The 22,401-nt window shown below is 25.4% G+C and overlaps 3 protein-coding genes across 4 annotated transcripts; 1 reads left to right on the top strand and 2 right to left on the bottom strand.

Annotated features, from left to right (window-relative positions):
- Positions 1-15,925: 15,925 nt before the first annotated feature.
- LOC128951206 (rRNA N6-adenosine-methyltransferase ZCCHC4-like) lies at positions 15,926-17,364 on the bottom strand. The gene has a single exon (XM_054296456.1). It carries the CDS (start codon positions 17,246-17,248, stop codon positions 15,926-15,928), a length of 1,323 nt encoding a protein of 440 aa, XP_054152431.1. The 5' UTR covers positions 17,249-17,364.
- A 246-nt stretch (positions 17,365-17,610) lies between these two features.
- LOC128952381 (gamma-1-syntrophin-like) lies at positions 17,611-19,670 on the top strand. 2 transcript variants are annotated; one of them, XM_054297773.1, is made up of 5 exons: positions 17,611-17,791; positions 17,879-18,055; positions 18,141-18,764; positions 18,832-19,254; positions 19,323-19,670. In XM_054297773.1, the coding sequence occupies exons 1-5, from the start codon at positions 17,783-17,785 to the stop codon at positions 19,632-19,634; spliced, it is 1,545 nt and encodes a 514-aa protein (XP_054153748.1). In that variant the 5' UTR covers positions 17,611-17,782; the 3' UTR covers positions 19,635-19,670. The 2 variants fall into 2 exon arrangements, with proteins under 2 accessions (XP_054153748.1, XP_054153749.1); XM_054297774.1 differs by having other exon boundaries at positions 17,885-18,055.
- Positions 19,671-20,257: 587 nt separating this feature from the next.
- Positions 20,258-22,328, bottom strand: LOC128951207 (E-selectin-like). Its single transcript, XM_054296457.1, has 5 exons — positions 22,308-22,328; positions 21,896-22,225; positions 21,548-21,844; positions 21,322-21,495; positions 20,258-20,283 (listed from the first exon to the last, which is right to left on the bottom strand). Exons 2-5 carry the CDS (start codon positions 22,212-22,214, stop codon positions 20,258-20,260), a joined length of 816 nt encoding a protein of 271 aa, XP_054152432.1. The 5' UTR covers positions 22,215-22,225; positions 22,308-22,328.
- Positions 22,329-22,401: the final 73 nt, after the last annotated feature.

Below are 22,401 nucleotides of genomic sequence, written 5' to 3' on the forward strand. Positions count from 1 at the left end.
TATTTTTTAGTGAAATTTGGGATAAAAAATCAGTTTAATGTTAACAATTATAATTTATAACTTGTTTAATCCAAATTTTCACCAACACTTATATGTAATGCAAATTTTATATAATTATATCATATTTTTCATATTAAGTTAAACATATATTTATTTTACTTATATATTATATTAAGTAAATAACTAAAAAAATAAAATTATCATTGGTTATAATTATTTTTTTATATATCATACAATAACATAAATGCATTTAATTGGTATTATAAGTTTACAATTATGTCACGTTTTCAATAACTATTTTTTTAAATTTAAAGTAGTACTATATTAGAGGTATATAATTATAATGAAATACATTAAAAATATTAATACAATATTAAAATTAATGTATAAAAGTGATTATTTATAAAATCTCTTGATTTTTTCAGATCACTTATAAAGTAAATGTTTATTAAAACCAAAATTATAGTTTTACATTAAGTGAATGACTGAAGAAATCAAGAGTAGAGTGAATGTAAATATACACTAATTAATAGATAAAAGTGATGGATAAATGGTAAGTCAGTAGTTGTGTTATAAAAAGCTATTAAATGTAGGGAACGGGTGCTTTAAGAATGGGTGATAATATTGCTGTACGGTCTGGTTTGACGGTCTCTCTCTCTCTCTCTCTCTCTCTCTCTCTCTCTCTCTCTGTATGTATGTATGTACTGTATTCATATGTAATGGCAAATTTAAAATGTTAGCTAATGCATAAACTGTTTCAATAATGTGGAGTCCAATAGTAGAGGCATATATATATATATATATATATAACATATGACACAACAATTTATGTCAGAGTCATGGCTTTTGTTGAGACTTTTTTTTGTTATCCGCCGCCGACTTTCTCACAGGTATGTTAAATTGACGTAATTAAGTATTTTTATCTATTTATTTTCTATACATAAGCTATTAATTTATATTAAAACTAATTTAATATTTATTTTTTTGTAGTTGAAAAAATTTTCGGCGCCTTCGGCGCCAAAAATTGGTAGGGGGCCCCCTAACTTTTTGGCTTCATGCCAGGGGGTAAAAAGCCAAAATTTCTATCTTCAAAACATTAGAAAACACGACTATTGGTGTATTTGCAACACTTTGAATCCGCTGTTATTTTTTACCCTAAACTCTATATCTACAAACAACCATCACTTTTGGTTTTTGCCTTAATTCATGTATATATAGTCTATAGACTCAACTTTTATTTTTGGTCTATATTTCCATTTAGCTCTTAATGTATTTTCCATCAATAGGTAGAACCCCGGGATGTTAGCGCACAACAAACGGCTTCTCAGAAAAAATAATAAACTAATGTTTAAAAAGAACCCATTTTTTGTTCATTCAATGGCTTCAAGGTCTGGACAGTTGTACTCTGTCTATACATTGACATTATAGTGAATATAAGAGTGGACTACAAAAAATAACATTTTAGTAAAGGGGATAAATCTGAAATACTACCTGAGCTGTACCTGTAGCTATACTCTACAATTTAATATGCTATAGGCTATAGCACAGACTGGTCAACAGCTTATTATTTAAATTATATATGAATTTGTATTCACACAAAAAAACATTTGCATATATTTTTATAAATAAACTGAAAACATATAAAAGACTTTTCTAACCAAATATAACAAATGTTTAGAATATCAGCAAAAATAGAGTAGAATTAAAATCATTTAAATATAAATATTATTTCGTTTAATTGAATATTATAGTAAAAATAATTTTATTAACATTTATACTTAAACGCTACTCTATTATAAATACTATAATAACAATATTATAAATATTTTAGTATAATTAAAAGTTTAAGTAAAAATTTAGTAATTTTACCACAATTTTATCATATTATAGAATACACTTAAAAGATTAAAAGATAATTATTGTAAAACTTTGATAATCTCATTAAAGAAGAAAGAAAAATTACAATTATAATTAAAATTGTGATACATTTGGTCATTAATAGATGTTTTTGTATATCGTATTAGAGACCAAAAAAGCAATAAAAGTTAAGAATAATTGGTAAAGAAAAGCGATTGTTTGCGATATACAGTACACTAGAGAACAGTAAAGCAATTCAATATACCTGTGCTTTACTACAACTACAGGTGCACTTGTGCTTATAGTTTTGGCTCATTTTACTTTACTTTATTTTACTGTCGCTTTCCTAATGCTTTTCATTGTATTATTTGTGTGCTTTTGTCCAAAGAATAGACCAAACAAGGGGAGAGTGAGTGAGTGAGTGAGTGAGTGAGTGAGTGAGTGAGTGAGTGAGAGAGAGAGAGAGAGAGAGAGAGAGAGAGAGAGAGAGAGAGAGATTAAAGTAAATGAGAGGGAAATCTAGGATTTTTCTATTTTTTCTGAAATTCAATTCAAATGCTTAAAATGAGAGATTGAAAAAGCATTTATTATAAACACTGGTCTATTGTACCTATTTATACAAAGTTTGTATTACAAACCCTATGTCTCCCATGTCTGACCATTATTTAAATATTTAACAGTAAACAAATCAAACTGTGTCTAAAAATACAAACATTTTATTAAAAACGTTTAAAACTAAACTTTCATTGCTTTTATAATATCAATATTAACTAATTTATTTCTAATTTATTTCAATTAAAGTTTTAAAAAATTTATTTGAAATTTATTTGAAAAAATAATTTGATCTGTATTACAACTATTAGCTAAAAAATAATGTTAAAAAATAAAATAGATCTATAATATACTGCTATTTACAAACGTTGAGACATTAGTCTTAGAGATTAAAAAATTTCAAATTATCTTTTTTTCTAAAAAAATCACTTTTAATTTCAAACTTTTTCAAGTTATTAATTACATTTGTAATCATATAAACAAATTTAACTCAGGCTTTAAAAAATAAATTCAAAAACATTGAAGAATTAAAAGATACATCTATAATATTTATACATAATGTCGGTTAAACAATAAATATATTATATAAACTTATATTAATATTTTTATAATAATAACCTGTAGGTAAAATAAAATAATTATATCTATAATTGACTATAAGCCTGTATATAGTAATTTGCTTCAAATATAAAATAATAAAGAAAAATTGTAAAGTTTTACATTTTTCAATATTTAGTATTTCTGATTTTAAAATGAAAATTTTGAGTTTATGTTGTAAATAACGATTGGGTCATAAGTCATAACTGTTAAGATAACTTCAAACTTAAATAGGTTTTATAAAAAGCAATGTTAAGATTTGTAAATTACTTTCAGAAATTGTCATTTTTAATCTAAAAATAAATATCACAACTGTTACATATAGTCTTACAAAAACATTTTTAAAAAGTTATTAGTTTTAGTTCATTTAAGTAATCCATTCACTCATCCCATTAATTTATAATATTATATTTTTATATAAATGTCACCAAACTATAGAGTCCATACCATTAATATTTGGTTATTTTTATGTTTAAATTTTTCTCATTAATATATTTATTACAAACAATGATTAATAATATTATGAATAATTTTATAATAATTAATTTAAAAATTTTATTTTATGATTTTATAAATTATCATAGTTATATATTGCTGTTAAAAGTATGTAAAGTATATCATATATAATGCGGAAATTTGCCGAAAGCTATCATATATTTACTGTAAATTATAGTTAAGTTTAAATAAAAATATTTTGAAAGAAAAATAAAGTTTTAGCACTCAATTCTGTTTAACCCTTATTTGAATGCAATGTCGTCCATAACATAACATATTTATTAAGCAAAAAACATCAAATATGAGGTCTGGTTTCACTTTAAATTGAAATTATAATTTAGATTTTGTTAAATAATTTAATTTTTTTGTTGTTTGTCATTGTTTTCATTTTGTTTAAATCAATAATTTAGAGAAATATCTTATTAATTTTATTTTTGTTTAAAAGCATACAATATTTGAATATATAGCCTCATTATTTACGATAATATTAAAATATTTTTTTAAGCTTCGACTAATTAAAAATATTTTTTATTTTAAAATAATTGATTCAATATAATTGACATAAAAATTAATGATTAATAAAAATTACCAAAACCGCCAATTTATTTTTTGCTATTAATATTAAATTATGCTAAAAAATCTTAATTTTATATAATATATAAAATTTTTAAAAAGTTATATTAATTCACCATATTATAAGTTATTATAAATATTATATCATCAAATATATATATAGTGAATAAACAATTTTACTTTTTTACTTCTAAACATGTATATAAACATAAAACTAATTTAAACATTTATATATTTGGATATTATGTATGTATATTGTATTACATCAATATTAAGTTTGTATTATATTTAAAGTCATTTTACATTATTAGTTATTGCATTAAAGTTTGCTCTAACAATACATCAGGTCATTAGTGATAACTATTGATAATTATGGTTAATTATATTGTATTTAAATAATTATTTTTTTTTGCAAATTTATACTATAAAATATTTGTGTGTGTCATTAAATAATAAATATATTATGTACCTAAAAACTATACATTTTACTTATATATATTAAACATTTGTACCGCATATTTATATAAGTTACTGATTCTTTGTATTGCACAGTATATTACAGGTATTTATAGTTAAAGTATTGTCATTTACTGTATTTTAATATATTAATAACTTGAAAGTTTACAAATATTTTATTACAAAGTTAATTTTTACAAAATTGCAATATATAATATAATATCTAAAATATTAATAGCATTTTAATTTATAGCATTTAAAAAATAATTAAATTAGTCGAAATGTTTGTTAGACACTGAGAATATATTGACCACTCCTTAATATATATTTTTGATAAAATTTACACAAAAAAGTAGAACACATAAGTAAAAAATACATAAAAATTGGGACAAATGTTAGGTATTTTGTGTGAAAATGTCAACAGTTATACTATAAACGGTATATTCAGACATAAGTATATTATATTACTGTACATAAAATAGAGGAGACGGTGTCTATGAGTGTGAGAGAAACGGATTGAGACTAAATAGGGGGCAAACGGTATTCATAATAAAAAAAAAAGGTTTTAAATGCAAAGTGAAAGGCTATTATCAATAGCATAAAGCAATGGAAATAACAATTATTATTGTAGTGAATCTCATATCGATTTTTCTGATTATTTACTGATAGAAATTGAACGGAAATGTTGTGAGAAAAGTGTGTTTTAATATATATAAAGAAACGTTAAGTCAAGTGTCAGTCGGGGTTTGGGGTAAAGATTACGGTACTGAAGAACCATCGTGTGTACAGTAATTTACTTTATTTTACTGTACTGTACTGTACTATACCATCCCAGTGCTGGCATCCGCTCCCATTACTGACTCCCTTTCAATTTGGGAACAGTCATAACAGTCATAACAGTCATAACAGTCATAACAGTTCCATAACGTTTGTGACCCGTTATGTAAAAACTGGACTTATAATCAATAATAACATAAATCAGGTTTTGCTAACATATGTTGTTTGTTATCGTAAATTGCAAACACTTTTCCCAATGAAATCACTTGCCATTTGGGACTTTACTCTCTTTTGTCAATATAGTCATATAAAACACTTGTTCACCGAAACAATTATTTTTTAAGTTTTAATTAATCCTAATATTTTGCACAACTATTCAAATTAAAAATATTTTGTTTCTAATATTATATTAAATATTAATATATTTTTGTATTTAAATTTTATTAAATTACTTGACATTCTAAAAAATATTATATAATTAAATTATAAAAATAAATAGTATATATATATTAAAAAAAAATTATAAAATATAAATTAAAAATAATATTGAATGATTACTCCTTTGTATTTTATTATTATTATTTATAATAATCAGCAATCATTGGAGTGTTATTTATAACACATGGGCAGTATTTTTCAAAATATTGATTAATCATATTTAACAAATTAATCTTAAATTACAATATATTATATAATTATTATTAACAATATATACTTTAAGTATTATACTATAATAATAATCAAATATCTTGTACCGTAGTTGAACTGTCATGTTATTTTGATAAAATAACTTTTAAAAACAAAATAATATTTTAAAAATAATCTATTGTATAGTTAAATTTTTTTCTTAATACTTAATAACAAAAACATAAACATTAAATAAGTAAAAGAAAAATACATATAAAATAGATTTACAGAAAAAATATTTAATGAAAATCGATATTGATTTTAACAAAACTATAGATCTAATGATTTATATATATTTTTTAAAAACTGTATATAATTTTTATAAAAAACATGATTAAGTTTTGGTGTCATTTGTAGTGAAAGTAACTAAAGAGTATTGAGAGATACGAAATGAGGGCAAACTTGGCCTCAATTTCGTCTCAAAAGCACTTTATTTCCGATTTAAAAATGAGAAGAGAAAGAGAGAAAGAAAGAAAGAAAGAGAGAGAGAGAGAGAGACCTCTTTTATATTTATTTGCATTGTTATTACTATAAGTTTAAATACCGGGCCACTGGGAAAATAGGCTTTTAATGGGGGGGACAAACACTGTATTTAGGTTATGATTTCACTAGTTTTATATTCAATAATAATGATAATTCAATGTTTTACAACTGAATTTATTACAACACATTGAAGAAAACAAGTGATAATTTTAATTAATATAGTTTTTAAGAAAACGCAAGCAATTTTTTAAAATAATTTTTTAGTTTGTTTTATTTTAGTTTTATTACTACATCATTAGTTATTACATAAATATATATATATATATATATATATAGTATATATTAATTTGTTAAATAAAACTACTATTTACTATAATAATTTTATTTAAAAAAACTAAAATTATCATTTAAAATAATATTATAATATTGTATTAATTAAATAGCAATCAGTTAAATAAAATTGACAAATTAATTGAAATATTTTGATCACTAATACCTCGACTGCACTTTTGATTGCTATTATTTCAACAGAAGATTTATAAGTAAGTCCTGTCTAATGGATTAACTGAATGAACATTACATATGAATTACATAATTTGAATATAAGATAAATTTAATATAACTCTAATAATATATCGACATATTGTATAACAGATATTTTATTAAATTTTACTGTAATATCAGACAAGAGAGAGAGAGAAAGAGAGAGAGAAAGAGAGAGAGAGAGAAAGAGAGAGAGAAAGAGAGAGAGAGAGAGAAAGAGAGAGAGAGAAAGAGAGAGAGAGAGAAGAGAGAGAGAGAAGAGAGAGAGAGAGAGAGAGAGAGAGAGAGAGAGAGAGAGAGAGARAGAGAGAGAGAGAGAGAGAGAGAAAGAGAGAGAGAAAGAGAGAGAGCGAGTAACTAAATTATGTTATTTATATTTATAACTCAATATTTAATTGAAAAATATAATCAAAAAATAACATTTTATATTTTATTATCTAAATTGTTGTTTAATTAGTATAATTTCTGTTTATTTTATTTTCAAACCAAAATTATTTGTTAACATATTTGTTAAACATCTGTCAATTTGTCAGTGAATAGCAACCTATTGTCTCGAAATTTCCTCAAAAAACAGAAACTGTAAAAGAGTTATATCAATATATATTATGGATTTATAAATATATACCCTAAATATTATATTAGTTATAAATTAAAATTCATAGTAAGGCGTTGTTCACATATTACGTTCGCATTTGAGGGGAGGGGGGTTGACCAAAGCGAACTTTTGCGAACGAGCGGGAGGGGATGGGTATAGTCTTTAAGAACGTTCGCATTTAGATAATATATTATTTCTTGTGGTGGGGGGGGGGGGTAGCGGTTAAGGACATGCGAACGTAATTTTTTTAAATGACTACATGCGAACAATTGCGAACATAGGGGAGGGAGGGGTCTAGATTTCTTAAAAAGTGCGAACGTAATATGTGAACCACGCCTAATAAATAAATTGATTTATATTTTCTATAATTATTTATAGAATAATTAAAAGATTATTAAAATAAAAGTGAAAGTGAAAGTCAAGCTAAATATAAATTCATAATAAATTCATTGTTTGTTTGTTTATTGTCACAAAAGCTTTACAACACAATACTTTAAAGTATTATTGAAATATTTATACTATTATACATCAAACGCGTGTATATTATTGGTTTACAATAGAAAATCAGTTGAAATACAAATGAAATGTTAAATTAGAAAAAAACCCTTTTATTGTAGAATTCAACCCTTTCTTAGAGGAAATTTGTCTGAGATTTTCGTTCATAAACTAAATTCAACCAAATAATGATATATACGTTAAATGAATATATTAGGTATTTAATACATATAATAAAGTATTTCAATAAATATAAATATAAGTTAAATAAATATATGACAAAAACTTAGTATACGTTTATTTTATATATTGTGTTATCTGTATATTAATGATATTAATTATTATGTCATAATCATGTAATTTAACAAAATATCTTATTATTATGCATTAATATTTCAAATATTTTTTAATTTGATAATTTATAATTAATTTTATAAAACTATTCTGATTTTTTAAATAGAAATTTATAATATAAATTGAAAAAATCATATGCAATAAAATACAACATTTTTATTAAATAGAATTATAAGGATTTTAGTTAATTTACAATTTAATATAGTGTACAATAAATATAAATTATAATTTAGTAAAATTATTTAGAAAAATTCTATCTTAACAATGATATTGAAAAATATATATTTCAATTGTTTAATTAATAATTTAAGAAATATTATTAATTTTATTTTTAAATTAATTAATAATAAATTTTCAAAAAAAAACTTGAAAAGTTTTGTTTTCTGAAATCTATACGAGCCTTTTTAGTGTGTATGTGTGTGTGTGTCTGTAGCATATTTTTTTGCGAATTTTGAAACTCTGACTTCAGATTCGGTTAGAGGACTACTAATAATGAATTGAAAAGTTGCATTAAAATTTTGATATCTCTTCGGAAACAAAGAAAATGGCGGCCAAAGTAAAAAAAATTAGGTAAAAATTTTAACGTTTAGAATTGTAAAGAACATTAAAAATGGCGGCAAAAATATAAAAAATGTTAAGAAAAATTTTTTAAGTATAGATTTGAATAAAACATCAAAAATAAGGATAAAAAAATATGCATTAAAATTTTTATATCTACGGGAACAAAGAATAAGTATAAGCGGCAAAAGTATAATTATAGATTATTATTTTGTTATACTAAATCATTTGAGTAGTTGTTTATTTTGTCATACCGAGTCAATTGATACTCTACATGTTTAAAGTTGTATTTATTTTGTCATGTTGAGTCATTTAATACCATACATGACAATATTTATATTATGTACACTACATATATAAATTAAGTTCGTATCACAAAAATATTGATATCATTAACTTTTAACTTTAATAACTTTTTTATTACATAAGAAAAAACAACAAATTTAGTATCAAAACAAATATCAGACTAACTAATTTCTAAGATAATTGATAAAATTTAATAAATTATTAAGATATCTATAAAAATAGCTCAAGAAGTAAGAAATGGTAAAAATATTAATTACAAAAAGTATTTTCGTGAAAACAAAACTTAAAAAATTATTAACAAAATAAGTGCATTAAATTGGTATAAACGATGTTAATAGCGAGTATTTCCTCCGCTGACATCTATGACAGCTTGTAATCTTCTGGGAACACTTTGGATCAGTTTTTCGGTGACTTCTTGTGGTATATTTTTCCAAACATTAAATAGTGATTCTTTAAACACAGAAAAACTTTTTCTTTCGCTTTTTTGAACACGTCTGTCCAATTCATCCCATAAATGCTCAATAATATTGAGGTCCGGGCTCTGTGGTGGCCACTCAAGTGTCTCAATATGGTTGTCAGACAACCATTTCTTAGCCAATTTCGATGTGTGTTTCGGATCGTTGTCGGCTTGAAATACAAAATCGTTGTTAATTTGGAGATCTCTTGCGCTCTGAATCAAATGTGGGGTCAAAATATCATTAACGTAAACATAGCGATCCATAGTTGATGGTATTTCCACCAAATGGCCGACTCCCTGGCCTGTCATACATCCCCACACCATCACTGATTTTGAGTGCTTTACTGTTGGGCATATATTTTCGGCATTTAAACTTTCGCCTCTCTTTTTCCACACTCTTTGGCGACGTTTTGTGTTAATTATCTCAAATTTAGACTCATCTGACCACAAAACCTTCTTCCAGAATGACATCGGCATCCGGATGTACTTTCGTGCAAAGTCTAACCTTTTTCTCTGATTTGTTAGGCTTATCATTGGACGTCTTCTAGCAATACCACTGTAATAACCTATTTCACGGATCCGGCGTCTAATGGTGTTGTTATGACACAAAATATTTTGGTCGGCTAACTCTTCCCTTATCTCATCGGTGGTTAACTTCTTATTTTTTGCTACTATTCTACTTAAAATCCGATCTTGTTTTGCATTTGTACACCTTTTTCGACCACTTCTTGTGAGATTTTTAACTGTCCCGTACTTTTGGACTTTTAGTACAATCGATCGGACAGTATTATCTGTTGTTGCAAACACATCTGCTATCTTTGCGTATGACTTTCCGGTGCTGACTCTCATATCATACATTTGTTGACGAATTTTATCTGAAAACTCTTGTATTTTAACCATTTTAATGATAATCACTGCATTTACTACTCATTTACATGTATTCAAATCAATAACAATGCATTGGAATCAATTGGTCCCAACAATGTGTCTGAAATCACGCGCGTTTCAAAAACACGAAAATAATTTTTGTACTCAAATTATTGACACCTATAACTTTACCTTGATATATTTGGTGATTTAAATATTAGTTTTTACCATCTAGTATATCAATTTAATTGTGAGTTATTACTCTCTAGTTTGATACTAAATTTGTTGATTTTTCTTATGTAATAAAAAAGTTATTGAAGTTTAAAGTTAATGATATCAATATTTTTGCTATACGAAATTAGATAATGTTTGTACTGTATTTAAATTTTTATATGTTATTATATAGCCGCTATATTTATACAAACTAATGGTTTTTAATGCTATTCAAGTTTTTTTTTCTGAAAATGCTTTCTAGCATTCTTAACTGGTTTTATATTAAAATTGGCAAAGTATGTAAATTAAATGTTATTTAAATTCATAGCGTTTAAAAAACTAAATTTTATTAAAATTATTTTGTCATAAATTTAGATCATATGTTGTTTGTTATAACTAAGAAAATAAATTATATTTATTTTGATGTCATTTAGATATATAATAAAAATAGACTAAATTTAGATCTTTTTTATCGATCCATTTTTCATATCATTAAAAAATTAAACAATAATTTTGTCATATATTGCAAGGAAAATATAAAATGTTTTAATAGAAAAATTATATCATGTTTTCTAATTTACAGTATGCTATTGTAAATATATACAATTGAATTTTTAAGCAATACAACAAAATTTCATATATCATTTAAATTATATATATATATATGAGTATTTGTAATTTTAATAATTATATATTTATATACATATTTTATATTTAGTTAGATTATATACACAATAATAAACATAAAAATGTGTTAAGAATTACTTGTGTTAGCAAATGAGTATAAATGGGTACATAATATATATATATATATATATATAGAGAGAGAGAGAGAGAGAGAGAGAGARAGAGAGAGAGAGAGAGAGAGAGAGAGAGAGCGCGAGCGAGAGGTATTCAAGAGATAGTTGAGTTCAATGAACCTCAATATATATTTTCATTTATATATATATATATATATATACTGTTATATATTTGTATATACCGTATATAGAGAAGCAGAGAGGCGCAAGAATATATATATATATCTAATATAATGTTATATAGAATTATAAGAGAAAATTCAATGTACAGTACAGTAGAGTACATTTCTATCGATTAATAGAAAACTTAATCATAAATCAAATTCTCATATATTATGTTAAATATTATAAAAACTTCAATATTACAAATGTTAACTGTGTTTGTAAGTCCATATTATAATTATTTATATAATTAAATTCATTTTAGATATAAATCATTGGTTTTTTTAATAAATAATTTTCAAATGATAGCTTAAATTGACGACAGTTTCATTAATAACACAATGTATATAATTATTATATGCATATATTGTTATAATTATGAAAAATTAATCGTAAGCTCAACTCAATTGGTAAATATTAATATGTCAGTAAAAACAGATAAATATTTGACAACAATAATGAATGACTAAATTGTTAATAAAACAATAATTGAAAAAAAAGATCAAACCTTTAGTTTCGCATTTCAATTGAAGGGCTTTTTTGATTTCTTGATTTGATTTTCTTGAGTTATTAGTCTTAGATGTGTTGGCAGTATTTGAAGTGTTAGAGTCAGATGTAATAAATGATTCTTCGCTAAGACTGACCGTTGAGGTGACAATCTGTTCCTCAGATATGGTTGAAGTATTGTTGGCCGACTTGCGAGACACTCGCTTTGGTCTTACGCTCGCCTGTATTGCTGTCATTTGTTTTTTTTGTTGCGATTATGACTTATGATTTTTATAAACCCGTTTACCCGATAATATATTAAAGTTTGATTAGTCAATTGTTTTCTTTTTTGAAAAATATCTGTAAAAATATATAAATTTACAATTAATTAAATTTAATGATTACCTGTGAATGAAAATGTTGTGCAATAAAGTTTATTTTACTATAGAAATGCAATAACAAATGTATATTTTATTTATACCAAATGGGAATCAATTCTTTTATCAAATAATTACAGAATATTCTTAATTATTTAAAGAAAAATTATTCTGAATGTGTAAACTTATAAAGAAATAAATAATACTCTAATGAAAATTATAAATATATATTTTTGTAGAATATTTTATGTAAATATAGTAAATTAATTTATACTAATATTTACAATAATAATAATAATAATAAACATAAGAACAGGTAATCACAAATAAATAAACTACTATACTATACTGTATCAATTTACTTACATTTAAATTATAAATTGTTTGCGTGGATAACTGTTAATTATTATATAAAAATTGATGTCATAAACAAAATATTAAAACAAATAAAATGATTGTTTGTTTTGAAAGACCGAAAGATGTAAAAAATAAAAGTAAAATATATAGTATTTAATCGGCGATTAATTTATGTAGATATGACTCGATTGAAAGGCATAGTGTTTATGAGTCGACGCCTCCTTTTTGAAGTTACATTTATTTACAATTATACAAAACGTGAACACAATTTATGTTATTAATAATTATATAACTATATTTTATATATATAAGCAAATATTTTTGAGTCAATTTTAATGCAGACCAATGTAATAGCTCTAAATGATTGGCAAACGAGGTGTATATGAAAATAAGTGCACAAATAGATATTGAAAGTGAGTTAAAATCATATATAACGCGACTGCAAAACACATCCCTCTTATGGAGGACTCTTGTGATGTAAGAGTCGATGCTTTTGACAGTATTTGTTGGACAGAATCGTTGGCTTCTGAGTTCGTGAAGATATAAATATCACTTTTGTCAACAGCACTGGTAGATAGCAATGGCATTGTTTGTACACATTTGCGCAAACGTTATATTCAATCTATGAATGAATATACTGTATATACAGTACAATATTCTACGGTATGTACCGGAGCTTTAATAACCAGTGCTTCAGTTCATTGAATTCTTACATATATTCTCTATCCATTTATTCAGTCATTATTTTCAATCTTTTATTTATATTTATTTATAAATATCTTATTCATTCATTTATTTAATATTTGTTACTTTGTATTTTTCAGTTAAAAATATATAATATATTATAATATCTTAAATGATAAATTTTTTATAATATTCTGTAATTAAAATTGTCACTAATTTAAATAAAAATATATTAAATCTATACAGAAAAAAATATTTTCTATTATATCATAAAAATAAATTGTTAATATTATGTATATTTGATAGCTAAATAAGTAAGGTTTATATAATGCTGTTATAACATTATCTTGTGTTTGGTTTAAATAATTAAATAACAAGGAAGTAATTTTAAGTATATATGTAAATGTAACTTATTTGACAAATTGATATAAATTATTATTATACATTTGTTGCAATAATAACTTCAAATTAATAATAGAAAAAATATGTTTAAAAATTTAGTATCCAATATAGCAAATGTAATTTTACAAAAAGAGAAATAATATGTTAGACTTATTTAAAAAGATATTTTATAATTAGATAAAACAACTGATTTTATTTAATAATTACATTAATTAATTAGTATATATATATATAACATATATTAAACTTGTTACTTAACCATTATTTATGCAACACTTAAATATATTATATTAACATTATTTGTTATTTGAAAATTAAAAAAACAAATAACATGAATTCTATAAAAAATACTCAATTTTGTAATAAATAATTTTGAATAATTAATTACAAACGTTAATATTTGAAATAAACTATTGTACACCTAATAAATAAAACTATTAAACAATGAAATTATTAAACAATATAATGTCTGATAAAATAAAACCAATATTTTAACTACCATTAAAGACTGTATTTACTTTATTAAATAATTTAATAGTATTTATATGTTTTTATAGATAAAAGTGTATTTAACTATGAAAAAAGATAAATTTAGATATTAAGTGACAAATGTGTCGTTAATAATGAGCAATAAAAATATAACAAAATATCTTACAGTATAGCAAAAATTACTGTAAAAACTGTTTATTATTTATGTACTGATAATATTTTGTTAAAATGTATACTCAAAGAAAACTTTATTTTCCCAAAATAATGATTAATGACAGTGAAAGTAAGTATGATGTCAATGATATGCATAGATTATATGAAAATATTATTACAATTTTTATTATTTATTAAAATTTAATTTTTGTTTTGTAAAGAGTTTGTCTATTGTTTGGTTTGATTCACACAAGAATTAATAGAAACGATAACAAGTCGTTCACACTTTTCCAACACAATTAAACCCTATATATATTATATTCAACAATAATATCACTGATTGTGTATAACGTTTTTTACTACTTTTGTATTAATATATTAATATTATCTCATTTACACAAACCATTTGTTTGACATCAGTGAGATTGAGTTTTTCTCAACTCAATGTTTCAATAAATACAGATCACATATATTATAGTATTAAATAAATATAAATTATATCTTATTCAATAGTGTAAGCAATGGCAATAAGACATTCAACCTATTATATTATTTTAATCTCACATTTCATTTGTGTGGTGAATATACAGTATATACTTGTAGTTAAAGCAGAAAAAATATAACTCTCTCTCTCTCTCTCTCTCTCTCTCTCTCTCTCTCTCTCTCTCTCTCTCTCTCTCTCTCTCTCTCTCTCTCTCTCTCTCTCTCTCTCTCTCTCTCTCTCTAACAGCTCTCTGTTTTCCTCTAAAACACAATACATCACTAAAATGTTTTTCCTTAGGCTCCGGGCTTACACATAGACTTCATAGAAGTTCATTGACTATTGCCATCGACAACTGCATCAGCAAAATCAATAAAATATATAACAACAAAATAATAAAAAATAACATTATATAATAGGTTTATACAGTATTGTACATTGCATTGCATACAACTACAAACAAACATCACATCACTGGAAAAGCAACATCTTTTTGATGCAAAAAATAACATTTCTTTTAGAAAGTAACCATCATTTTGATGCTATATTAATATATATATATATAAATTAAATTTAAATATATTGTATGTGTCATTCAAATATATTTTGTTATTTTAATAAAATGAAAAAATAGACAAAATATTTTAAAGTATTATAAAAAAATATATTTTATTTATCTCTTATTCTTTTGCAAAGACTACTGAAGTTAGAATCAGTTGACTTTCTTTTACATATTTCTTGCATTAGATGACAATGAGAGCATAGTTTGCAGTGATTCCATGTATTCTTTACACATCTTTTACAGACATTGCAGTGTTTGTATGGTTTTCCATCTCTTGCCGTACAATCATTGCATTGAAAACAGTGTTTATTATTTTTAGACACATATTTACAACAATAATCACAATAATAATATCCATCAGCTTTTGGTAATTCAATTAATTTAAGAGAAATGTTTGTAAATATCCTGACCGGCGAACCAAACTTTCGACCAGAGTTTGTATCATTAAATTTATTGTGATTTTGATAATCTACCAAATAATCAGACATTAAAAGACCGGGTATTTTGTCGGTTATACGCTTTTCGTTAAAATAAGGAAATATTAACATTATTGGAAGTGTTTCATTTTCATCTGCAATCGAGTGATATTTTCGCCAAATATCACTAAACTTTCTTAAAGTTTTGGCCATTGCTTCAATGAGACCACCAAAAGGTGGATCGACTATAATAACAATCGATTCTTTAGTTGATTTTTCAATAAATCGCATAAATGTGGTCTCATCTCGAGTACCATTGAAAAAGTAATTATTAAATAAATTAAATTTTAAAAACTTTTTAGGAGAATAAAATTGTTTATATCTGTCGTCGATATCTAACAAAATACTCTTAATGTTATCGATTCTTCCGGATGTCAAGTGTTCATGAATTGTTGGACAACCTATACATATAACTGATGTAAATTTGTTTTTAACAATAATATCATTGACTATGAATTTGATGGTTTGGTCGGCAAACAAATATTGAGCGCAAAACTTATTGTCAGTCAAACTTGTCATCAATTTTGTAGGACTTTTCAACTGTTGTTCAGTGATATCACTAACAATATAATGTGTCTTATGATCAGACAATACATCTTCTGTGCCAATAATTAGTGAACAGTTTCGACAAAATTTCAATCCATTTGATGATAATTTCATCAAATTTTTATCGTAAGAGTATTTCAAATTGATTTCATTTTTTGTTTGTTGAAGTTGTCGTTGAAATTTGATTTTCAATTGTTTCTTACATTGAATTGTTTGCCACTCTTGTGCTGTCAAATAAAACGGACAGTCCTTTCTTGTCCGACAAGAAGAACATGAATAGAATCTCTTGTTTTTGTTGTCGATGTCTTCAAATAGCAAAGTTGGTCCGTGAATGCACTCGGGATTGACTAAGAGGTCGGTATCGATGAGCCGAATGCGGCCAACACTTGTCGACGACTTTGGTTTCATCTGACCTATCAATTGATGGCCACTCTATCGGCGATCACTTGTTGTCATCCAAAACACGTTTGTTTACATTCACTGCATTCACATAACATGTTTCATACAAAAACACATTTCACGCAAAATCCCCAAAACGTTGTTTTATAACTAAAGACTATATGTTTAGAAAATAATAATATATTAATAATTAAATTATTATTAAAAGTTATTATGGATTATAAAATAAGTATTTACTATACAATGTTTATTAAATTTAATTTGATTTTCATAATTATTTTCCTAAAATCTATAGTTTTTAAAACTAAAAATATAGTCTTTGCTTACTTTAGCCCTATATTTAAGTGTTTAGGGATTTGTCGGTCGATTCCGATAATACACTGACTGTTAGTGTTTGAAATGATTTTGAAGATAATGAGGAAACAAGTGATTAAGTGATGATTTCAAACATCATTGAAGACTATTTAACATCAATTGAGACCAATTGATGACCCAATTGTGTCGGCAAACATGTCAATTGGTTAAGCAATTAATTAACAAATTATGGCAATTGTAAGTAATCTCCTAATTATCAAATGAATATGATTTGTGTATTTCTTGTCATCCATTGGTTATTATCTCTTCATTTTATTTATTGAGACACAGAATGAGACAAGAATTGGTTTATTGAGTGTCAATGAATCCAACCATAAGATGCGGATCATTGTCAATGGCAAACAACTTATTATACAAGAGTGCTATCATAACATTGATGACCACAATAAGGCGTTAAGTCGTGAGTCCATCGACGACAGGTCCACACAATCATCAGATGAGGTGATCAGTGGTGTCACTAATTAATTTTTTTTAATGTCATTTATTACATTTTATATAATTAAATACAACATTTTGTGTCATATAGTCTAATAAGATGACCAGTCGTTTAGTGATCTTACACCGACACGAGTCGTTAGGTTTGGGTCTATCAATAAAAGGTGGTTCAGAGCACTCGTTGCCAATACTGATCTCACGTATTATCAGCCAAAGTCCCGCTGATATCAGTAAACAGTTGTTTATTGGCGATGAAATACTAGCCGTTAATGGCATTGAATTTGATGGGACGACAACACATGACGAAGCATTAAAACATTTGCGACAATCGGGTGATGATATAACACTAAAAGTTAGACATCACAGAGTGGCCAATATTTATCGAAGAAATTGGCGTAAAGATGACAATCATATTATCGATTTGCCAAATGATAATCCTCTGATCAGGAAGACATCGACACTTGACTTAAATAAAACAAAAGAGTTGTGTAAATGTGATGTCAAGTCAACCAATTGGAAGGAATGTCTACGAATGGAACTCTTCTTATCGAGTCTTTCACAATACGTCTCGTTTAGCGACAAATTGCGTGATTCGGGATTTGAAGTAAAGGCCATCAATGGACAGACAGCTGTCGTTCAGTGCGATAATCAAGATATGTGTCAACAATGGTGTCAAACAATTACTAATGACATTAACAATCTTACATATAATCACGTAAGTCAATGATTAAAATGAATTACTGGTAATTTTAGTTGAGTTTCTAAGTTTTATTAAATTTCAGATGAAACTCATAAATAAATCGTTGCCAAAGTCAGAACAGATACTATTTATGGGTTGGATTGCAGAATGTCAAACAAGTGGATACCAACCGAAACAAATCTATAAGTGGTCTCAACAATATCTCGTTGTGAAAGGAGGTTTGGTTCATGTATTGAAGAGTCCGCCCGATTCACTAATTGAAAACAATAATAGCAAACTGACCACTGATCTGATTAGTAAATCATTATATTACTATAATTGCTATCAATCGGTATTTCGGTGCATCAAATCAAATGAACAATTGGATGATAGAAGAAACACTTTTGTTATTCAAAGTGCCGATCAGTCATCGGTTAAATATTTTGCCGCAGAAACTAATGATGATTTGGTTCATTTTAAGAACGCATACCATAGAGCTAACTATCATTCCGTTACACAATTAGGGGTATAAATAATATATATTATTTAGTAATGTATTTATTAATAATGTTTTTTTAATTAATTTTATTAAAGAGCAAAACATTTTCGGTTGTTTGCGACAAAAAGTCGACTTCGCTAACACTTGACTGGTGGATGGGGTTTGCTCTGTTTGACCCCCATATGAAAGAGTACAAATGGATATATAAGTTTCATCAATTGAAACACTCATCAGATGACGGAAATCATAAATTGTCGCTCACTTTTGTCACAAATCCCAGCGATAGTCGTGTCACTGAAACTCAACTCATTGAATGCAATCAATTACAGAATCTCTTGTATTGTATGCACGCTTTTCTCAGCGCTAAAGTGGCATCAGTTGATCCAAGATTTTTGCAATCATCTTAAAAAAGAGAGTATTGTTTAGTATTATTGTAGGATATGCTTAGCATTTATTTATAAAATGTATATTTATTATGTAAAATATTTTATTTTGCAATTTATTAGCCAAAAGTCACTGATTTTTATTATTTATATGATAATTGAGTGCAACGAGTATTAGTCAATTTATACACAAAAAAAAAACAATTATTTATTTGGGTTTTTAAAAAGAATTAAATACAGTATTTATATTTATTATAGTAGTAGTAATAATAATATACAATATAATATATATAAATTATGTATTAATGTAATTGATAAAAATGGATTGAATTATTTGCCAAAGCTTATTTATACACGAATTGTTATATTATGTAATAATTTTAAATATATTGTTAGTTTTTTTTATACATTTTTGATAACATTTTAAATTAATGATATTCATTATAATGTCATTTTGTTAGCCTTTTTGATGAAGCCTTTTGTTAAAATAATAATTTATATTTACTATTGAAATGATGGTGCGTTAGAAAATTGACTAAAGTTTTGCAATATTAATTTGCCTTAAATTATATGTTATATATGGGCCATAAAAATATTTTGCATTGTGTTTTTATTGAATAAAACTGATTATTAATAAAATTTGTTACTTATTTACAACCATCATCAGGGTCATCTATTTAATAAATCAATTAAATTAGATAAGTATATATAAAGAAGTATTTCATTAATTATGTCCGAGTGGTTTTCTAAATAACTTTTGATCTGGTAGAGATAAATTATTTCTGTAAAAAGTTTATAATTTAGTTATTTTCGCGTGATAATAACCACTTTTCATTTTTAAATTTAAATCACGTGATCACATTTTTAACGGGATGTTTGCAAACCACTGTCAAAACCTAACCTATAAATGATTAATGATAAATGATAAAAATTTTATAGCAAATTTGTAAATCTTAAATTGATAATTTATGGGAAGAAAATTTTTTGAAATTGGTCGAATAAATTTTCTATGACTTTTCGAACTTGTGGAAAAACACATTATATAAAATAGTCGAAAATAAAATGACGTTATTTATGGATAGTAGACAATTATTAGATTTTACTACTATTACTTTTTCTAAAAACAAAATTTTTTTATGTCGAATATTTTTTCAGATAATTAAATTACACTAAAAAACGCAACATTGTAATACGATAATGTAATTTTTATTTAAATTTGATTATCTAAAAAAATATTCGACATAAAAAATTTTGTTTTTAGAAAAAGTAATAATATTAAAATCTTTATCTAATAATTGTCTACTATCCATAAATAACGTCATTTTATTTTCGAATATTTATATAATGTGTTTTTCCACAAGTTCGAAAAGCCATAGAAAATTTATTCTTCGACCAATTTCAAAAAAATTTCTTCCCATAAATTATCAATTTAAGCTTTACAAATTTGCTATAAAATTTTTATCCTATCATTATAGGTTAGGTTTTGATATAGTGGTTTGCAAACATCACGTTAAAAATGTGATCACGTGATTTAAATTTAAAAATGAAAAGTGGTTATTATCACGCGTAAATAACTAAATTATAAACTTTTTACAGAAATAATTTATCTCTACCAGATCAAAAGTTATTTAGAAAACCACTCGGACATAATTAATGAAATACTTCTTTATATATAATAGTATTTTATTAATATGTATAGTATATAACTTACAGACACATCGGGGAACCATTGGTTCCCAAACACCATATTGTGTACAAAGAGCATATCTGGGACCAACTAATAGATAATTGTGAGCACATGTTAGGGCACAATGCCTTCCGGCTAAACCAGTTGGTAGGCACTGACCAGTTAACAGTCCATTATGTGCCGGTATTGCAATACATTCTGTGATAAGTTTATAATTCATAATATATGCAAATATTAAGGAATAGCTTACGTCTTAAACAGATACCAATACGTCCTCTCCATTTGCCATTTGAATTACACGTTAACGTTGTTGTATTTCGTCGACCGGCCATTTGATAACCTCTTTTGCATTGAATCAAACATTTAGTACCAATTTGTCCGCGAAAACAAATATCATTAGGTTTAACCCCTCGGGAAAAATTAAGAGATCGACAACTATCTGTACTATTAGTGGGACTTATAGTTGTTTGAATGCATTCAAAATCATCGGTTGACTCACTCCATGTGCCATCTTCTTGACATTTGACTACTTTGGTCTGAGAAATGTCTAATAAGAAAATGATATTTTTTAAATACATCAAAACAAACAATTAAATACCCGATTCACACGATAGTGTACAGGATTGATCAAATAGACCCGGAGTACAGGCGCCACTCATGATAACTCCTTGACCCGGACTTAATGGTGGACACTCTTTAGGTTTACAAACGGCTGGTTTATCAGTCCATTGTCCGTCGGGATTGCACGTCACAGTAGTTTGTCCATCTAAGTTGAAGCCATTGGAACAGCTGAATGAACATATGCCCGACGGAGTTCCCGGACTGCATGTTCCCGATGCTGTCCCGTGTTCGGGATTACCAATATTTGGACATTCAATGGTTGTATCGGCAGAAAGTATAGTCTTATTACTATTCATACCATTTGATGCTTTATTTATGAACTCATATTATATTTTGAATTTTTAAAAAGATATAATTTATATTAATATGAAATAAACTATTAAACAAACCTTGACTATATGTAAGTATTATTATTAAGGAAATTGAGAAAATTGAATGAAAAATTGTGTTAAATGTGTTTAACATTGTACTGTATTGTATATA

Source organism: Oppia nitens, unplaced genomic scaffold, assembly GCF_028296485.1.
Source record: "Oppia nitens isolate AA-2021 unplaced genomic scaffold, nextdenovo-longstitch-racon4-pilon3 scaffold1_pilon_pilon_pilon, whole genome shotgun sequence".
NCBI classification, from domain to species: domain Eukaryota; kingdom Metazoa; phylum Arthropoda; class Arachnida; order Sarcoptiformes; family Oppiidae; genus Oppia; species Oppia nitens.

Bases quoted from the DNA above. Each gene is read 5' to 3' on its own strand.
- LOC128951206 (XM_054296456.1), bottom strand. From the start codon at position 17,248: ATGAAACCAAAGTCGTCGACAAGTGTTGGCCGCATTCGGCTCATCGAT.
- LOC128951207 (XM_054296457.1), bottom strand. From the start codon at position 22,214: ATGAATAGTAATAAGACTATACTTTCTGCCGATACAACCATTGAATGT. The intron at 21,496-21,547 runs GTAAGCTATTCC...AACTTATCACAG, and splicing joins TATTGGTATCTGTTTAAGAC to AATGTATTGCAATACCGGCA. The intron at 20,284-21,321 runs GTAAGTTATATA...TTTATTAAATAG, and splicing joins AATGGTTCCCCGATGTGTCT to ATGACCCTGATGATGGTTGT.
- LOC128952381 (XM_054297773.1), top strand. The intron at 18,056-18,140 runs GTGATCAGTGGT...TGTGTCATATAG, and splicing joins CCACACAATCATCAGATGAG to TCTAATAAGATGACCAGTCG. The intron at 19,255-19,322 runs GTATAAATAATA...ATTTTATTAAAG, and splicing joins ATTCCGTTACACAATTAGGG to AGCAAAACATTTTCGGTTGT.